Source organism: Hypomesus nipponensis, chromosome 23 (assembly GCF_054491055.1).
Source record: "Hypomesus nipponensis isolate SF chromosome 23, ASM5449105v1, whole genome shotgun sequence".
NCBI classification, from domain to species: domain Eukaryota; kingdom Metazoa; phylum Chordata; class Actinopteri; order Osmeriformes; family Osmeridae; genus Hypomesus; species Hypomesus nipponensis.
Window position 1 is genome coordinate 7,008,308 of NC_140383.1, and position 20,959 is coordinate 7,029,266.

A 20,959-nucleotide genomic window follows, 5' to 3' on the forward strand; every position below is an offset into this window, starting at 1 on the left:
GCCTCAAACGAAACTGCAGACAAAACAAACCAGGCTCTGTAAGAAACCAAGCCCGCTACAGAGCTACGGGGCACCGCTGGTGCTTGCCAAGCACATGCCACATCAGCCTGAATCTGGTGTGTGGAAGATGAAGATATTGTGTAGTCTTTCCGTCTTGTGTAATACTGTTATGATGTATCATATTTGATGTTTGTTGATTTTTTTGGATTGTGCAGTCTCCTATATTTTGTCACACAGTGTATTTGAAAGCTATTTCTTACTCCAGTGGGCTTAAAAAAACAAAATAACAATCCTTACATTTGTACACAGACTGGACAAAGCCATCAGAGCATCATGGCTGCATTTACATATTCGATTTATTGTTTGCCGTCCAATGTGTACCGGTTTGTGACCTTGACCTACAGAGGGTTCTGACATGATGGAAGGGGGGTGACCTCAGGCGTCTCTCGAAGCTTATCAGGCCTCTGATGAACTAATGATCCTCTTCCTGTCAGTCTGGGGGTGTACAGTATCTCTGTAATTGGCAGGGCTCCACCACTCTGATTAAAGCACACCAATACGCCGTGTGGTTTCTGGGAATGCTTCACGGATGTCTTTTGGCAAGGCGTTTATCCAATTTGCCCACAACGCTGCCAGGAAGAAGGATATTGTCATTTTGTTTCAAGAGATTAGGAAATAGACGTGGACAACTTGTTCTGTTTTGCTTTGGCCAAGGAACAAGGGTTTTGGTGCTGAAAATTATTTTTTTGGTTGAATTGACTAATTGTCTTAATATTGAACATTTGGGGAGGTGTGTCTGTGTGGGGGGTGGTGAAAGATGTTTCAATGCATGCTCAGGAAATGTTATGTATTGTATGAAAGAGGAAGAGATTATGGAAATCTGTCACACAAAGTTTCCCATTGTCTTTTTAATAAATTAAATGTAGAGGGCCATCTACTGGCCACTCAGAGGAGTGGATACATGATACAAGAACGGCATCTGTTCTCCCTTGGAAAATCAGTGGTTTCACTTTAAAAAACCCTGACATCATTCTTAAACCTCTTCCTCAACAGTCCATATTGTCTTTCTCAGCCAAACTCATCTATTCAAATCCCACATGATAAAAGACATGAATTCATGGGGAATTGCTTTTTTTCTCTCCATTTGTGCCCTTTTCTCACAGAAACAGGGACTAGACATCTACAAATGAGTGTGTAGACTAAAGGCATGCGGTGAGAAGCAGTCACTCGGACAGGGAGTTTCACAGTCTCTTGACTTTCACTGTTCTGTGTTATTACTGAGGAGACGCAGCAGTGGAGCTTCCCTGTAACTGGTCTGGAACAACTGTCTCAGTGGTCCCACAGACAATCAGCCAGGATCCTTCTCTTGGGCTACAGCTAGTTTATATTTCTTTCTTCTGAGTTTCTGGACCTCTGGCCTGTCGACCGAGTGCCCAGGGTAATGCCGGCCAAACCGTCACATTGTTGAATAACTCGTATCCTGTCACTTCGCCTCACGTGTTAGGGATGGAGATTGTCTCTGGTGCAAGTGAATTGCTAGAGGGAATCACAAGTTTAATGCTGGAGCTCATTTAGCTCTCTGATTAGGGTTGTTGAGGGCTTAAACCATATGCTGTACATTTGTCTTGGCCTGTGGGAAAGCACGAAGAGCCTGGCCCTGTACCAGAGATCTGTGCCACAGTAACGTTTCGATGGGCCATGGTTCGATGGCCCGGAGCCCTCTGGCCCAGAGCACCACTTAGAGTCCCGGAACATTCCGTCCACACTCAGGTGACCATGGAAACTCCATGGGCTGGAACGATCAGAGCAATCAAGGGAGAGAGATTGCGCTATATCATCTAATTTACCATAGGGTTGGAGACACATTCCAATATACAATTATATTACAATACTCAGACATGACATGTCTATGTGTGAGATGTTAGTATTGTGTCATGTTTGTTTGACACGTCGCATGGAGGGTTTATAACCAATACATGTCGCTGGAAAAGGTCATTTATATACATATATTTATTTATGACCTAAAGTGAAACTGCTTACTGCATTGCACAAAAAAGCACCTCCAAAGCATGCTGTAAATAGCTTGAAATAATAGTGTATATATAGTATATATATAGTGTGTGTGTGTATGTGTGTGTGTGTGTGTGTGTGTGTAGTGTCCGTGTGTGTGAAGGAAGCCTTGAACATCCTGGCACCCGGTGACCCAGCAGGACCATCTGTGGGAGGGCCTGTTCCAAGGGCTGGGGCAGGGTCTCTGGAGAGTGCACACACATATGCACACACACACTCACATATGCACACACACACTCACATATGCACACACACACTCACATATGCACACACACACTCACATATGCAGGAATGCAAAAATTGTAACGTGCACGCACTTACAAACATACACACATACACATACAAACAGCCTGCTTCAGTTCTCATCAAATTACGATGTTTGACAGAAATATACATTTATTGTTACTCATTCTTTATCTGACAAATGTATTTTTATTTACACCTTAAGAAAGGGGATCTGTTAGATACTGTGTTTTGGTAGATGGCACTCGATCCAGTTGTAAATGTATGAAGTCAGACACCTTCACCACACCATTGCTTGATTCCCTAAAATACATGTATGAGGACAGACATGAATCATAGGAAATATTAATTAAAGTATTTTCATTCTGAATTTAACTTAAACAAAGTATCCCAGAAGTGTACTTTGAGTCTTAAAACACATTGTATAAAGTTAAAGCCGAAATCCCTTTATTATTATTGTTTACTACAACCCTTTAATCTTGAGAGGTGGTGGCTGTTTACACAGTGTCCTAAATGCACTTCACTCACGCTTTCCCCCTCAGATATGTCAGTATGCCGTCTATCTGTTCTTTCGGGACATTTCTATTCTTCTCTGCTAGGAACTTGTAGAGCATCTGGAAGGTTCCGAAGGGCACGCATGCGTCCGGGGGCTTACAATCAGGGTCAGAGTTCATTGTGTAGCAGGCCTGAGTCAATGCCTCTTTGATAGTCTGACAAGACAGGGGATAACATTGCTAAATACCTATTGGAGTAAACATAGTCCTTTATGGGGATAGGTATAGCTCAGTGGTCAAGCATTTGACTGTAGATCAAGAAGATGCAGAAGAATTTTTCCTGCCACTGTATTTTAGTCATTACCTTTTTCATGTAACAATTGCGTGAGTTGAAATGCATGCTGCTGCCTGTGCTGGGGTTTACCTGTCCAAGATAACTGCAGCACGAGGCCAGGAACTTGTCCCACTCAATCTGATCTTCAAACTGTCCCAGAGAGAGGATGTAGTTCAGGGTGTCCTCCTCAATGTTCACAAGTTTCCAGAACACTGCCAGGTCAGACCTATTAATTTTTCCTCTGTCGGATAACTAGGAAGACAGTTTCACAAGGACTTACTCAATCATTTGACAGAATGTGTTTACAATTTTATTTTTCCAAATGTGCCCCCTGCAAGTGCTTTGACAGGAAAGAACCAGACAGAAGAGACATCTGATTACAAGGTGTACCTGCTCATGTAGAGAAGCTAATATTTCTGGGGTGAGTGCCAAGGCTTTACGCTCCATTGAAAAACACTCTCCTTTCACTAATGCTGTGAAGTACCTGGACAGCAATAAAATAGTTGTCTTGAATCAGAGTCAGGAACTCTGTTCATGAGGCTTTGTGAAATGCATCTTAACAGACTGTAACTGGTTGGCTGCTTTGAACTTACTTGATTGAGAAGTCGATTATGTCATCTGGTTGATGCTGCACAATTTCTTTGGTGAATTTACCAATGAACTTTGGCAGTTCCGGTGGGACCTCTGAAGCAGACATGTCTTAGATGAAAGAACACAACACAGTAAGACAGAAAGACAGATAGAGCATAGAGATTATGCTGTTTTTACAGTAGCCTATCACACAAGATGTTATTAGGAGGATGGAAAAATATCTTACTGAAATGGGCATCAAGAGAGAAAATCGATTGAAAATTCACTTAAAATATTTGGGGTTTCTAAATAAACAAGAATAGGCGTTTCTAGGTAATAGCATTTGAAAGATGCTAGTCAGTTATTCCATTGTTGACTGCATATTCTTGTAGGGCACAATCTCTACCACTAGATGTCTGTACTTAACTATATTTGCACAATGCAAAGAAAACCGAGTATTCCCACGTGTAGGCTATGAGTGTAACTGTCATTCTGACAGCCGCCTGATAAGCTATTGCGACAAATGCAACAATATAACTCCACTGTCTAACATACTTTGTTATAGCCGATACTTGCCTATACTATGTATTAACGCGTTTATTTAAATGTGTAAAAAGTTTTTAAATGTATGATTGAACAAGTTTGTAAACCTATCATAATATTTCTATTTAGGCTACACCATTATAGGCTTGCACATTTGTCGAATGATTGTCATAGATTTAAACACATATATTATTTTGTTTAGCCTAACATTTTTTATTTTTTGAGACTCTGCGAGCTGCAACTCTGTAGGTTAATTTGATTTATGCTGTCAGACTATTTTGGCCTGTTTGATAGATCATGACATTGTGTACTGTATTGACCAACTAATTTAGGCGTTCCTAAAAGGCATTTTATGTTTTTCTCCCGATCTCATCAAGTGAAAGTGAGAGGACTGTGTTTAGGAGGCGTGGGTATAGGGGCGGAGGATGGTGCGAAGGGTCCGACTCGGAGCTATTGTTAGAATACTCTAAGATAACTGAGATTTGCGCGTTTTATGAAAACCTACATAAGAAGGTAATCGGTGGATATTTGTGATTTTCATCCAAAGGATTATTAGTCACTGTAAGGAGTTATAGACAAGATGTTAAGAATACACAGATGCTCCTATACAGCCAAAACCACTTCCATTATGCAGATTTTGTGACATCACGGATGAACTGCTAAGAAACCGCTCTAAAGCAACCACATAGCTTTCTCTATCTACAGATCATTTTGTGTTATGCTGTAGCTTTATTATACTCAATCAATGATTCCTTCGGTTTTGTTTTCCTAACCAGACTTGCCCATTTGAAATTATCGTACGGCATCTTCATTGTGTCACACGCGCCTTGGGTTCCTTTTGTGGCGCCGGGGGCTGCTAGAGAGGAGGTTGAATTCTAAACAATAGAGCGAAATACGGCCAAGCTCCGGAGCTTGGAACAAGGACGGAAACCCACGACTGGGTTTAGCGAGCAGCCTTGAATCAAGAACTCAAGAACATGAAGGAGAAGCACTGATTTGGGGGTTACTGTAATCACTGGATTTATTCGCGCTACATTGTATCTTTGAAATCCTCAAGGAGAGATCATGAATTCAGCAGAAGCTGCCGAGGAGGGACCAAACGATTCGGATACGGATGCGTTTTTCAAAACAGGTAAGATGAGGATAAGGTGAATAAACTACAGTTGAATCGAATGTTCTGCCTGGTGTGCATTCACAACGTTTTGATGCCTTCATCGCTGTGTAAAAGCAGGTCTGCTATTGTTTGTGTGTGCAGAAGGGTTGTGCCTTGGTAACAGTCTTGAAGCCACCACTGATTCTATTCAAGGATGTGATATTTAGTTACTAATGTCCTGAAGCGTAAATATAAATGGTTAGGTGTTATTGCTCATAAAAATATATTTGGTAATTGTAATAGAAGTAGTATATTTGAGAAATTACCTATTTGAGTTATTTAGAAATAAACCCAGAAAATGAGTTGTATTATTTATGGCATTAACTGTGCACTCTGTTTGGGATGCAATCAACCAATGACACCAGGAAATACAACATAAATACACACAAAATACAACATAAATACACACACACACACTTTTTCAAGTATTGATGGTACTAAGCAGAGACATTTTGTGTGTTCAGACAACTGCATTACACATTCTTACACACATACACACAAATACACTCACGCACATCAACTGATCTCCACTCAGTCAGGAATGGTTGGAATGTGTCTGTAGTTTGTAGTGATATGTACCATGAACCTGTCCTTAGATTTGAGTCTGTTCTGAATTCTTCCAAATGCACAGTTAAGACACACCTAGAAAAATGAGCATCAGACAAGAATGTCTCTCTGTTTTCAGTGTGATACTGTGTGTGATACTGTGTGTGATACTGTGTGTGATACTGTGTGTGATACTGTGTGTGATACTGTGTGTGATACTGTGTGTGTGTGTGCTCATGTGTACTTATGTTTTGGGATGAATTTCGATGGTACTGCTGTAAAATGCCAGATAATCCAGAAGAGACACACACACACACACACACACACACACACACACACACACACACACACACACACACCCTGTGTTCTGCGCTGCTGTAGTCAGGGGCACACCCTTACTTAGTTTCAATCACTCTATCTTATCCTTCAGTCTTGGAATCCCTTCACAGCCTCATCCTGGGTGCTCCAGCTCTGTTTAGTAGTGTGGAATAGTTGGTTTGATCTCTTCTCATCAGTCTGTTACTCCTTCTGTTCATAAGGATGTCTGTGGAACTAGTGCTTTGCAGTTTACAAATGTCAATACAATATAGCAATATGAGAGTCAATAGAACGTGATTTGAGCTTTCCTTTCTTTTTTTTCAGTAGTCAATTGGAATAGAGGCCCCGTATCCTGTCTCATTTGAGAGGAAGGTCATAGTGAAGAGGCTGTTACTAGCGTCATGCACGCCAGCCTCTTAGTAAAAGTAGTCTAATCTATTAGGCTGCCTCTGGGGGTGGAGACAACGCCCGAACCATGAGAGGAACAGTTGATCACAAGATGAACACTTCATCCAAGTGGGAGATCTGAGTTCAAACCTGCTAGTTCTCTCAGTATGCCTCTACCCATATGGATTGGTGAAAGACTGAGCTATAGAGAGAGCATCAGCCTTTTCCCCCCAAACCACCCAAGTCCATGTGGTTTGATCCTTGCAGGGGAGTGAACTGGTTTAGAGGATAGACCCAGGGGAGGAGGGACAAGAGAATCAGAAGGTTAAGAAGCTAGAGGACTTTGTTGTGGCTATAGTAGGAGTGGAGCCCAAGACATCTGGTCCTGTCTCTCTGGTGTATCATTGATAGTTTATTGATCTGACTGGACTGAGGAACAATTGACACACATGCGCACACACCCACACACACCCACCCACACACGCACACACACACACATTCAAAGAATAGTCAACTGGCCCTCTTGGCTTTTCAGCCCCTCAACCAAGAGTAATTGTGTGTCTGTGAATGTAACTGTGCGTGTATATGTCTGTGGGTGTGGCATTTATGCTGTGAAGAGAGACAATTACTCGGCCGAATGAGCTTTTAGCCGTTCTCGACAGCAGGCCCTGAAAGAGCTGTAGAGTGGGTTTATGTCCGGAGACTGACTGGAGACTCCCCGCCAGCTTACACAGGGCTTAGACACAGATCAACCTTCAATGTTAACTTGGATTCCCCTCATCTTTGTCCAGGACGATTCTGACTGGAAGCCACGTCTACGTCAATAAGTACTCTTTGTGAGGCTTTGGAGGCTTGTTGAGTGTACTAAGCAATTAGAGAGCCTTGAAAACATACTTCTGTCAGTCTGTCTGCCTCTCGGCTGGGATGTAATTGGTATCCATGGCGATGAGAAGCAGGGTAATTTTTCCTTCTGCCCAAGCTGACAGAGAGGCCTCATCAGTCAGGTCAGGTAATAATTGCAGGAGATTGACAGTCCAGCTCAACAATCAATATTTGCATTGATTGATTGTGCCCTACTGCAACAACAAAAAAGTATCTCTCAGACAGACAAACAACAAGTCTTCAAGTCTCTGACAAGAATGAGGCCATTGTGCCATTGTACAAACCAGACATCAACCCAAATATGAATCAAAATTCAGCTACCATGACTGAAATATGGGTTAAAAAAACTCACATCTTGAGTAAATCTGGTCCTGCATGGTTAGGATATGGTGGAGGGGGACCTCTATTCATTATGAGTGCTGCAAGGCTTCTGATGTGCTGGGGCTGGGGCTGCAGACGAGGCTGGAGAGGACTCAGTCACTGTGGTCATATCATCTGTCAGAGCAGCTGGTTGACCCCCAATGCCTCCAGGACCTTTCCTCCTCCCCTCCTCCATCCCTCTCTCACTCCCTTCCCCTCTCTCAGACTGTATACTTAAACCCTCCCTCTCTTCCTTGCGCCACCATTTCCCCTTTCTCCTCCTCTTTCTCCCACACCTCCCTCTGCTCCCTCTATCTTTCTCTCTTCCTTCCTGTCCGCCACCCAGCAGATGTACACCCAGGCTGGCTAAGAGCACTCAGGTTATTATGACTCTCATTACCCAGCTCCTACTGGCCAGGGTCCCGCCTTTTCTCTACATTTAGAGGCTCTGAGTGCTGCTGGGATGGCTCGATGTGGCCCCCAGCCCATAGCAGGGCTCCACTGATGAGGTGTGTGGTGCCCACATACATGAAGCAATTGAGTGCTTCTGGCTTTTCTACCCGCAGGAAGATATTTCAATGGATGTTTATGGCCTTCCGTTGCTTAATTGAAGACTCAACTGAATGGCAGGCAGGCAGGCAGGCACACAGACAGACGCACAGAGAGGCAGACATGTAAACAGACAGACAAGCAGACAGACATGTCAGCAGACAGGCAGGCAGACAGACAGAGAGAAAGACAGAGCACTGATCCAGGACAGCAGCCCCCCTCCTTCTCCCCCTGGTAACCTCCTGACTGGTACCAGTCCTGGCTACTGTGCTCTGTGAAGCATGGCAGTGGAACAGAAGCGGGGGGGGGGGAGAGAACAATGGGATCTGATGCCCCATACTGTCAGTCCCAACAATAGGGTGTGTACTGGTGAGGTGTGTGTGTAAACGAGGACAGATTGTGTGTCCATGTTGTCATATGAGAGTGTGTTGTGTGTTTCCGCTGTGTGTTTAGTGTGTTTAGTGTGTTTCCTCCCTCCTCTGCGTGGTGGTGTCTGGGCCAGCCTCACCAGAGAGGCCGGCAGATGGCTAATTGGCCAATGTAAACCACTGGGGTAATAGAGAGAGTGAGAGAAGATTTGTGAGGATTATTGAGTCATGATCTGTCCATGGAGGGAGTGAGGGTGTGATGGAGATAGGGAGGGACATAAACAAAGCCAGGGGGATGCCCCTTCCAATCCCAAAAGCAGCATGCTTCTTCTCAGGCTTCCCAGTCCTCATGTCTAACCATATGCCAGTGGTGGAGCAAGAACCTGGTTAGCCTTGCAAGCTAATGGAGAAAGATCTGATTAGCAGAGCTGAAATGGGGGGCTTTTAGTGGAATTGAAGGAGAGTTTTTCCCAGAGGACAGTGTGTAGCTTTATTCTGAGAAGACAGCTAAAGCTCTGGATGTTGAATGATTGCTCTTCAAACATTGTAATTGGATCAGAACATAACAGAGACATTCTTCGCAATCAATGTGATTGTAGGACATGCATGGATGCAAGAATTAATATTGGGAAAGGGAGATTATCTGATCTGGTGATTTCAGTATCACACATATCAGGCCTCTAGGCCATTCCTGCTTGTCATGTAGAAACAATACTGGTGGCTTAAAGGACCAGCGTAGGTGTCCAACCAACCAGTATTGATTTAATGCACCAATCCTCTTTTAGCCAGATGGGTCTGTGCTGACTCCAGCCAATCAGAGCCTAGCTGAAATGTAATGTCAGTCAGTTGCTTGTCGCCGGGTCGACTGAGGGGATCGGTGGTAAACTAATTACCCAAGGGTCAAGCATGGCATTGACCTCTGAGAACGGCCAATTAGTTGCCAGTCCCCATAATGTGAGGGTAATAGCAGGATGGCTCCTGAGTGGCTAGCTAGTCAGGAGATAAGAGACCTTACAGGGACAGAGCTATACAAGTGTGTGAGAGATTGTTTGAGTGTGTAGGTTTGTGTGGGTTTTTCTGAGTGTGTGGATTTGTGTCTGTGAGTGTGTCTGAGTGTTTGAGTGGGTTTGCATGTGTATGAAGTGTGCCAGATTAAATGTGCATTCCTTTGTGTACTGTGTGGGTCTGGCAATGATGTGCTTACAAACACGTTCTGTGTATGTCACTGCATGTTTTGTGTGTAACGGCATGTTTGGTGTGTAGGGGAGTGCATGCGTGCATGCACGAGTGTATATGCTTGAGCGTATGTGCGTGAGTGTATGTGCGTGTGCGTGTGCGTGTGTGGAGACTGCCCTCCCCAGCAGCACGTCAGATGAGGCAGCAGACAGCAGTGAGGAGATGCCAGCTGCCAACAGGGACCTGCTCCGGCTGCTGACGGTGACAGGCCGGGCCGGCCTGCTTGGCTCCAGCCAGCCCAGTAGGAATAGATTTGTCCCTATTCTGTCAGCTCAATAAAACACAGGGCTGGGTGATACAGTGTCTTCAACACAGGTTCCCTGTGGTTTTCATAGGCTTCGTGTGACTGACAGGGTTGCTTTCACAGGATTCCTGTCTCTGTCTCTCTCCCGCTCTCCCCTCGCCAAAACAATGGGGACTGCAGGAGGAAATCAGTGCTGCCGGACATTCAACCAATAACCTTCGGCAATGCCAGCTTCACACTTGCGTCAAACAGATTCATGCTGGACAATATCTATCTCAGCGGTGGTCTCGTGCTCAATGTCTTTGCCTGGGGATGGCGATGTCACTATTTTTGTTGTGAGCTCCCCCATTGGATGGCTGTGCCGGCCTGTTCGGGCCAGCAGCGGTATCTCTCTCTCTAGGGGGGGTGGAGGGGTGTGTGTGTGTGTGGGGGAGAAACAGACAGGGGAAACAAAGCACATCAGAGGGTGGCTGCATCAAGGGAAAAGGAATATCCTCTCTTTTTATAGCTCCAGCCCTCTTAATGCTCTCCCTCCCCCTTGCGCACTGTCAATGGTCGGGCCATGGCCTTTCACTCTCCCTGCCTCTCTCTCTCTTTCTCTCTTTCTCTCCATTTCTCCCTTTCCCCTAAATTTTTCTCTCTCCCTCTCTCGTTCTCTTTCTCCCTGTCTCCCTCTCTCTCTGTCTCTCTGGCATCCCAGCAGCCCCTTTTCAGTCTCAACCACAAGGGCATCACAGGAGGCAACTGGAGAGCTCTCATGAATATTTCATTATCCTGCTCAGGCTCCAGCCCTCAAACACGCACTACCTCGACTCTAATGGCCAGGCCTGGCCAGGCTTGGTCTGGAGCTGTCGGCCTGGTCTGTGCACTCCATTGGCCTGGTCCATGACATGTTCCACTCACGTCGTGTCCCAAGCAGCCTGTATTACAGTGATATTGTTAATGAATCATTTATATTTGATTGCTGACAGACCCTGTCAGGGAGGGCCTCTGTTAAGGACAGGAAAATAATAATAATGTGATGATTCGTATTTATTGCTGTTTGCTCTCGAGTCCTGAAAAGACAGAGTTCTTCTGTCGTGGGTCATTCAGACCCGTTCATTAATAGACCCTTTACAAAGTGCAGTGTGTTGCGGAGCAGAGGCTTTGGTGCTGCGTTCAGCACCTCCCTGGAGAAAGGTCTGCCACTACACGCACACAGAGACACACACACACACACAAGCGAACTCGCACGCACACACGCACTCACACGCCTAGGGAGAAAGCCCTGGGTAAGCCAAATACTCACAGAAGAGGAGCCAGATCGGCAGACATTGAGGAGAGAGAAAGATGCTTGGCTCACGCTTTTAGAGGCTCCATATTTCAGCTGTAACTGGAGCAGGACGGGCGAGGGGTGAAGGATGTGAGAGGAAGTCAGAGAGAGAGAGCTGCCCGTGGAGATACAGGAAGGGATGGCTGTTAAAATGACCTTCTCTCCTGCTCAACATCTATGTCCAATCTCTGCTAAGTGTTTTAGGCAATGCAGCTAGACCGTAAGAAGTCAAATCGGTCTCAAGCCAAAAAATATATATATATTGCAATCCAATCCAATACCGTATAATGGCGCTTGTGGATGTGAAGATGTAAATGTAAGATGTTTCCATGGTATTCTAGGCATAGTCTATCTCTCTTGGGTTCCTCTGTGGATCTTGGCCTAACCAAGGTTGTATGTTGATAGTCCCTGGGAGCTAGTGCTGTTTATAGAGCTGGGAGGACCATGTGGAGCATGGTCCAGCTTACTGAGTGTCCGGCAGACATTATGAATGGGCTGACCTCCAGCTTTGACATTCACGGTGTGTGTGTGTGTTAAGCAACATGCCAGTGTCAATGTGTTGCTTGTGTGTGACATGACAAGGGCACTCCAACACGTGTGTGTCTGTGCATTATCGTGTATTTGTACAAGGATTGCTCGGTTCTAGACCGTCTTCTCTTCAGTGTGAGTTCATTAATTGTGTTTTTGAGAAACAGACCACCTTTGAACCTATGGACCATACTTGTATTAGTATTATTAATATTTCAGAGTCTAAGGGTCTGGATGGTTGAGTTACACACAGTCTGGGCTCACTGTGAACCTTCCTCAACACAGCCAAGTTCACCACTCCAGACCCCAATATTAGCCTCATATGTTAAACCTTACTAGACACATCTGGAAAAGCTGTTCTCCCTGCTACAGACCAGCTCATCACATCTACATTAAACTGGCCCTTTAGACTTCTGCCCAAGTAGGAAACAATGTCTTTCTTTCAGATCAATGGAACAACACTCATTCTACCTATACTCATATTGACCACCTTCTTTTTTTCAACTAAAGCCCCCCCTCACCCCCAGTCTCCAACCATGAGTCAGCCCCCCCAACCCCTCCCCAGTTCTAACAGGAACCATCAGAGGAAATAATGGAATACTGATCCTAGATCAGAGTCCATTGAAGGAACACTCAAGTCCCGAGGAATGTCATGTGATCATCAATGGCAGCTGTATTTCGTGCTGTACATTCCATCCATGGGAGAGAAGAGGAACCACTCCATCAACCGAGACACACGCACACATTGTGGGTGGGTCTTAAGGAGGCCGTGTGTTTCACTGTGTGTGTGTCTGTCTGGATGTGCTGCTGTAGGAGAAGGGTACAGTGGCCTAGTTGGACCAGTGTCTAACCCAGCTGGCGAGTTAATGAATGTAGAGGGGGTGTTGGCATTAAGAGACTCACAGCTGCAGTTCCAGTACGAAGTGCCAGTATAAACTAACTTAACCATCTGTGGGATGAAAGTCTGTCTGCGAAGGAGTGGGTGAGAGCCAAGCCTTCAGAGTGCCCAGTCAGCCCCCAGACCCTGCTAGACCCTTCCTCTCTGGGCACTATGGGTAGAAGACTAGGTAAGAGTGATTGTTATGATGGAAACCAGGCAAGATGTAGTATATGACCACGTTAGGTACACTTGAAGTCATCCCGTCCTTGCAAAATATTTTTTGCACACTGGATAGTGCTGAGTGTCTGGTTTTAACTTAAAGTGTGAATGACTGCAGACGTAGTCTCAAGCCGGCATTGTCTTGTTTTGCTTGGTAGTCAACTTTTTGCATTTGATTCTGTCAACTGGCTATGGCTCTGCCTGCCTGCCTGCCTGCCTGCCTGCCTGCCTGCCTGCCTGCCTGCCTGCCTGCCTGCCTGACTGACTGACTGCCTGCCTGCCTGCCTGATTGCCTGACTGCCTGTGTGATGGACTGGTGTGAGGCTTTGAAAACGCAGTGTCCTCAGCGCTGGGGTCCTGGGGGTTTTGCATGCTGTGGTTGAGCCCTCTGCAGAGACGGCTGGCTGATGTGTTGGTTCTAGACGTTGGAAAACACTGCAATCCCTCTCTGAACTCTACCGCACACACACACACACACACACATCTTCGCCATACTTCCTCATAATGGAGAAAGCAATCCTATTTGTTTGACCACAGATGGAGGTGTGCCAGCTATGCAGACTAACCTAGCCCTGGCAGGGCTAGCCATGTCTGGCATTGGAGCTTTTGATTCTGGTGTTCTCCAAAGTCTGTGGGCTACTTCTTTCTTTCAGAGGAAATTACAAATGTCAGTCAGTTTCTGTCTATACCGTGCAGTTACATTTCAAATGACAAGTCTGCATGCGTGCCTGCGTCATAATGTAGTCCCACCTCGTAATGCAAAGCCACTTCCTCCCTGCTCCCTAGATTGGGTTAAAACCACATGTCGCTAGCAGTAATTACAACTCATTGAGTGGCAGGGAGGCTGAAGGTTCAGTCACTACTGCCGAGTCATGGTGGACTCCTTCTCTCCACCTCTCCGCACGCCATGGAAGAGAAAAGACCCAGCGTCTGACTAGCCATAATTGACTGAACAGATCCCGAGAACGTGGCCTATGTGTGTGTGTGTGTGTGTGTGTGTGTGTGGTTGGTTTATTAATAGAACTACGTGAACGATGTTGACCAATGGGTTTCCAGCAGTGTGTGAGGACTGTGAGGGTTTGATTAAACCAGGCTTTGAAGAGACTCCAGGGAATCTATGGAGAGACTCTCCATGACTTCAGTGTGACGGATTGGTAGTGATAGCAATATGTGACAGACTGTGTACAAAGCACATGACCAGATGCACACACGCACTGTAATTAATATCTGGTAGATTCTAGAAAGAAAAAAAAAACAACTACTGTAGCTACTTGCATTTCCATACACCCGTATCACAACCTCATTTGAATGAATGAGATTGGCTGTGACACAAAACGTAAAGGTGTGTCATCAGACACATTCATGATTGCATCTATTTAAAGGAGTATTTAGTCACGTCACCAGGCGCCAGCGAGTACCTGCTTGTCATGTCCCTCTTCCAGCTCTGGCAGCTGACACCCACACACTCACATACGTGTCGGCTACAGCTGGTGTCTACTCCACAAGTGTGCATGCGTGCCCTGTGGTCTGCTCGCCTCAACCCCCACTCCAGCCCCAGCCCACGCTTCAGCCATGGCCCCCCCACATCAGTCCCAGCCCCAGCACCCATGCCGGTCCCCTCTCCCAGGCTAGCCCAGCTGTCAGGCTGGGTAACTGATACACTTGACAGGGACTGAAATGAATGAGAGAATCTCGTGCCTGTCCTTACCTATGGGAAACATGTGTGCCTCTTGTCTGGCATGTGACTTTTAAAACCCTCTCAGAGAGTTTAACAGAGATTGATTGTCCTACCGGCTGACAGGCAGACAAGCAGACGTATAGACAGGCGGATAAGCAGGCAGGCAGACAGACAGGCAGGTCGACTGTCAAACAGACAGGCATACAGACAGACAGACAGGCATACAGACAGACAGACAGACAGACAGACAGACAGACAGACAGACAGACAGACAGACAGATAGACAGGCAGACAGGCAGACAGACAGACAGGCATACAGACAGACAAACATACAGACAGACAGACAGACAGACAGACAGACAGACAGGCAGACAAGCAGACAGACAGACAGACAGCTCAGTGTACTTCTGTGTGGGTTCAGGTCTGTCCTTACTTTCTAAGAGGCGGTCCACATGGTGGCTTAGCGTCTATATGCAGCATGTATTTGCCCTCTTATTCTATTATTTGCATCTGAGCTGAACACATTAGAGTTAAATAGGGCTTTAACAGGAGGCTCATGTGTGGGATTAGGGTGTGCATATAGGGAATTACAGCTAGCACTGTTACAGAAGACCTGCTGGGCTGAGGGGAAACACGGATATGTCAGGGTTCCAATCAAGCAGGACTGACACCAACATACTGTAGCTTACGTGTCATCAATCCCTTCATGTACTGTACGTCATTTATAGCAACACATTTTACGTAATGGCATTAGACTGTAATTTACATTCTGGGCACCCTTCCCAGGCGTGTATTGGTAATGTCTCTGATGTGTGATGTATTGTTCTGTATATGTTGTGTCCAAATGCTTCTTCATTTAAAGGTTATGTCTGCTATTATACACTAATATGATTCTGTCTATTCTTTCGTGTTCTATTCTCTGTTGTTTGTGTCTGTGGCCAGAGCAGCTGGAGCAGGAGGCAGCCTGTGTACAGTACAAGGCTGTATCTGCTGACTCAGCCCAGTGTGGTAGCACATCACGCCTATGAGGTCATCAGAATGAGACGAGCGCTAGAAAGGCGGATTGGGGGTTAATGGAATTGGTTCCCTCTGTCGGCTAAATGAGTCAGACCTATTGATGTTCCGACAGTACAGGCAAGCTGGCTTTGAGAGAGGCTAAGCAGGAGGCAGAGAGAGCAGAAGGCAGGCTAACAGTGTGGTCAGAGTTATCGACTGTGAGAATGGCATAAAGGTTAGTGGAGGAGGTCCTATACAGAGATAATGCCTTTGGTTTAATTGTGGTCTTCATTTTAGACTGTCTCCTCAGAGTCAACACTTTTCCCTGTTGCCTCGTTTCTGCCTCCACCTTGTCTCTATCTGCTCTGTGTGGCTTTGCATAATGGACCCTCTGACAGACAAGGTCTTCCTTTGTTTCCCTAGCTGTGAGTTCATCTGATTTATAGACTTCAGCTGCTTGTGTGTGTTTGTTTAATAGGAGGAAAAGCACATTGTTGCGACAATGGAAACAATGAATTAAGTTCTCACTTTGACTCAATTATCTAAAAATGTATGCTATGTGAACTCTGAGAGAACTACACCAGAAATAGTCTTTTATAGTAGCACTGCAGCAACAGAGGAAAGCTAACTAGCTACCTCTTTCACACACAACTCAACCTCCCTCCCTCCTCTCTTCTCCTTCCCCACCTCTCCCCCTCTCCTCTCATCTCCTCTCTTCTCTTCTCTTCTACTCTCCTCCTGTCCTCTACTCTCCAATCCTCTCCTCCCTTCTCCCCCTCTTTCACGACAGACAGCTATAATTGTAGATTGGAAACGTTAAGATGTTTGTTTTTGCTGCACGGGCTCCTGTGTGAAACGGTGAGTTAGGGAGCTATGAGAGAGACGGAAAGGTGTAAGAGGGTGGGGAGGAGGGAGAATATAGTGCCTGGCTGACAGCCCCCTCATCTCTCCTGTGTTATTACCCTTCCCACAGTACGAAAGTGAATGCTTTCTCCTTGCCTTTGAATGGCGGCGTGTTTGAGACTGGACAAGAATGACGGGTGAAAGACCATTGACAGACGTTGCTGGCATAATGTTGGCTACATTGACATTCCTTGGGTATGCATTATGTATAGGCTGCCTAGCAACGTAAACGGATTGGGCGTGATTTGTTGAGATTGCATGACTTGCCTGACAAGTCGTGTGTGTATGAGTGTGCATGAGAAAGAGAGAGAGTGTGTGTGCTCGTTTATGGCAGATTCTAAGCACTGGAAATGTCATTCACAGTAATTCTTTAGAAGGGTTTGTGGCGATGATGGATGTGGTCTGCTCGACGGGGGGAAATGTGAGCCTGCCAGCTTGCCGTACTATTAGCCGTCTGTCGGACGCTTGGACGGAATGACCTCGCTCTGACAGCTGGGAGGGATAGACGGATGGAGGGATGGAGGGAGGGAGGGAGACATGGTGAGGCTGGGGGTGAGAGATGGAGGATTGAGGGTCAGAGAGGCAAAGATGGGGGAGCAGACAAGGAGAGATGGAGGGAAAGAGAGGTGGAGTGGGAGGTGGAGAAAGGGGGGGATGGCAAATATAGGTGCATGGACAAGGCCTCAGGCATGAGCAAGCCAATTACTACTTTTCAGCACTTAATGATAATAGGTGGAAACGATGACAACGATGAGTGTAAATGTGCTGGAAGGCACGCAGGGGGGGATGTCTGCTTAATACAACATCATCATTAGTGTCTCCACAGGTGTCCTGGCCTGCAGCCTCTCTGCCAGCCCTGACCCTCTCCTGCTGTGCCAACCATGGCCCTGGCCCCCTCCCACTGCGCCCACCTGGTCAGAGCCCGGTCACTCTCCAGGAGGGAGCCATCGTGGCAAGGGGAGGCGCACACACACACACACACACTTATCTGACCTCTGTTGTCAAGTGTATGACCTACACAGAGTGGCTTTTGTCTGTTAGTGTAGTGTGTGTGTGTGTGCAGGTGTGTGTGTGTGTGCAGGTGTGGCGTGCGTTATACCTCCATTTACGGGTACCGCGCAGTTGGGGGTGAGCGGGAACGTCTCAGTGGGTTGTCAGGAAGTGTCAATGTGGTGCACAAGAGGATTCTGGGTACTGGGTTCATTAGCTATCTCTCGGGGCCAACTTCCCTTCCTCTTTCTCATCATCCCTTCCTCCTCACCCCCTTTTTCCCCATCTCCACTTGACATTGATATGCTCCCTGTGCTACCGTCTCACTCCTGGAAAACTGACATGCTTGAATTGCATTAAGGAAACCAGACCGACCAGGGCTGAGAGCTTTTTCTCTCCCTGAAACATCAGTGGAAAAAAAAAAAAAAAAAAAAGTTTGAAATTGAAATACTTTAAAGGTGCATTCTGCTGTCTCAACTACTTTTTTGTTATTGTTTATCCTACTCCTGTTTACTCCTTTGAATAAATACCTGCTTTTACCGATGGAGGATTGTTAGAGTTAAACAAACGATTCAGCCATTTTTCCAGTGATTCCTTTAAACGTTTAATCTGGTTTGTACATCCTTCATATGTCAAGGGAGACAAACCAACATCTAATAAAAGTCTGTTTTGATGTGTCCATGTCTGTCTGTGAACTGCTCCAGGGTGCTGTTCTGCTGCTGCTGTCTGACTTAGACAACAAGACCAGTCCAGGCCATATGATAATAGACCAGGCCCAACCAGACCAGGCTAGACCAGACCTTATCAGGCCTAACCAGACCAAACTAGGCCTAACCAGACCAGACCACTGTACATGAATTAAGTCAGTCCTTCATTCTGCTGCTAAGTAAGGGTTGTGTGTTGAGTCTGGCTGAGATGGACCCTTATAAGCTGAGCAAACACTGACTAGACAGGGTTGAGTTTCTAGCAAAAACAGTTCAGTAGTTTTAACCATGATGAGATAGAGGTGAATCTGTAGGATTAGGAGCAGTTTCCAGTTGATGAGCAGGGTGTGTGGTTATGGTTAGGAAAATGTGGTGTAGAATGTAAAATCAGAAAGATTTTTTGGGGGAATGATAGCAATGAACCATGAATAAATGAGTCTAGCAACACCGCACACAAAAATTAATACATTAGTCCAACCCAATTTTTTATATATAAATCAGCATATGTAACCACACACCCAGACATAGGAAGACTCAGGCACGGCTGAATACAGTCGGGCTGAGAAATACACTTACGTGTGAAGAAAGACATTTGTCCACGTTTATTCCTCGGCTGCTGTGCTGAAATATGTCCCCCTACAGGAAACAATTAAGGTCGCCATGTTACCGTGGCAGCTGTTGCTAAGAGCCAACATTTGAACTCTGTGGGTCTCACCTGCCATTTCCTGTGGCCAGATATATCGGTTGACGTGACAACAGGAAAGCCATTCTACAAGGTTACTACTACTAGACGAAGGGGCTGCTGAAATAGGGCTCTGTGTGAATGTGTGTAGTGCGTAGCATTTGTGTGTGTGTGTGTGTGTATGTGCAGTGTGTAGTGTGTTTGCGTGTGTGTGCATGTGAGTGGGAGGCAAGGGAGGGTCCATAAAATGTAAATGTATCACACGTTTGAGATCCTTGCTGAACCTCAGGCCTGCTGTATATTACCCTCCACACTCCATCTCACACACACACCTGCTCGCATGCTGCCAAAGAGAGCCGTGTAGGTTACACCGGACATCCTTATCAATACCAACTCCAGGAACTAAATGCAAATCAGTAACTGTCATTCAAATCTGTACAACTGACTTGTCAGAAGGATATCCTGGTCAGCATTGGCATACCTTATTGGTTAAGAATGGTCCATGCTTTCACGATACATTGGTATTTATTCAAGTCATGACAACCAGGGTGGAACAATCTTCCACCATCTCACTTTAACTGTCTGAAGCATTTATCCCAACAGTTCAACGGAAAGTTGCACCCTGTATTAATACATGTTGTGTTGACAGAAGCTTAGGGCAGAGTCCCTTGTCTGGATCATCGTGAATAGACAATATGGGGGGTTAAGGGAGTGTTGGCTGGGATTCAGTCCATTCCACCGCACCCCCTCCCTGGGCAGACCTCTGATCTGATGGACTCCTCTCTCCCCCTTTAGTGGACAACTCTGGGTAATTGGATGAAAGAATTGAATCCGACGATGTTTTAATAGCTGGATGGAAGCCCAGAGGAACACATTGGTGTCTTTGTGTTGAAGCTAACAGTCTGGTTCTGAGCTGAGCTCGCTTTCATAGTCAGCATGAGTGTGCGGTGTGTCCCCCCCCCCTCAGATCGGAGCTCGTTATCTCTCCTGCACCACATCTCAGCCGTTCTGTCTCCCTCTGAGCACAGCTCACAGTGTAGCTGACAGCTCCTGTTCTCCTGCTTTTGCTGAATACTGAGTTGACTCTGCACTTTGATGCACCCCAGTGTAGGTCTCTTTGGTGTATAGCCGAGGTCTCCCTGGACTCAAGTTAAAAGTGTTATCTTCTCAGGAACAGGAGGAGGTGAACTTGTTCTGCAGGTCCTGATTCCCACACACTACCACCCAGAGTGAAGGGTCAGGGCTCAGGGGTCAAGGGCCGCAAGGTCAGTCTGTATCCAGGGAGAGGGAGTGGACTACTTTATCAAATGTGTGCAGGCAGCCTGGCAAGCTGAGGGCAGGCTGGGGTGTGAAGGGTCTTTGTGATTTACACCTTGCCTGAGCTCCTCCTGCAAACAGGAAGTAGGGTAGGCCACGCACTGATTCCTGGCCTGCCTCTCTCGGATAGACTTTCTCTCTCCTACACACATACACACTCTCACTCAAACAACACACATACACTCTCACACACCCTCTTTTCTCCTTTATGAGTCATAAAGCTGGTTCGGGCAGGGAGGGGATATATAACCCAGCCTTCCCGTGTTTGCTTTCACTCATGTCTTGAGTGAGGGAAGATTGTAAAAGATTTCATCTCCAACATTACAGTGCATCCGCTCACAGCTCTCCATCCTGAAATAACAGGTGAACTTCCTGTGAAAGTTTGAGCGGCGTGTTTCACATAGTTCCAAAAAAAGTCTTGTTTCCCCCCAGTCTCTTTTGTAGTCTTTGTAC

The 20,959-nt window shown here is 46.1% G+C and overlaps 2 protein-coding genes across 2 annotated transcripts in view; one reads left to right on the forward strand and one right to left on the reverse strand.

Moving 5' to 3' along the window:
- Nucleotides 1-2,435: 2,435 nt before the first annotated feature.
- On the reverse strand, nucleotides 2,436-4,100 carry LOC146234016 (ropporin-1-like). The gene is made up of 6 exons (XM_084689684.1): nucleotides 3,959-4,100; nucleotides 3,735-3,840; nucleotides 3,532-3,625; nucleotides 3,232-3,393; nucleotides 2,842-3,023; nucleotides 2,436-2,616 (listed from the first exon to the last, which is right to left on the reverse strand). Exons 2-6 carry the CDS (start codon nucleotides 3,836-3,838, stop codon nucleotides 2,514-2,516), a joined length of 645 nt encoding a protein of 214 aa, XP_084545810.1. The 5' UTR covers nucleotides 3,839-3,840; nucleotides 3,959-4,100; the 3' UTR covers nucleotides 2,436-2,513.
- A 5,623-nt stretch (nucleotides 4,101-9,723) lies between these two features.
- kalrna (kalirin RhoGEF kinase a) overlaps nucleotides 9,724-20,959 on the forward strand; it is a 103,745-nt gene continuing 92,509 nt past the window's right edge. The window contains exons 1-3 of the mRNA XM_084688475.1: nucleotides 9,724-9,777; nucleotides 10,165-10,294; nucleotides 15,857-15,922. Of these exons, the coding sequence (XP_084544601.1) occupies nucleotides 9,724-9,777; nucleotides 10,165-10,294; nucleotides 15,857-15,922 (250 nt within the window). The remainder of the gene's footprint in view (nucleotides 9,778-10,164; nucleotides 10,295-15,856; nucleotides 15,923-20,959) is intronic.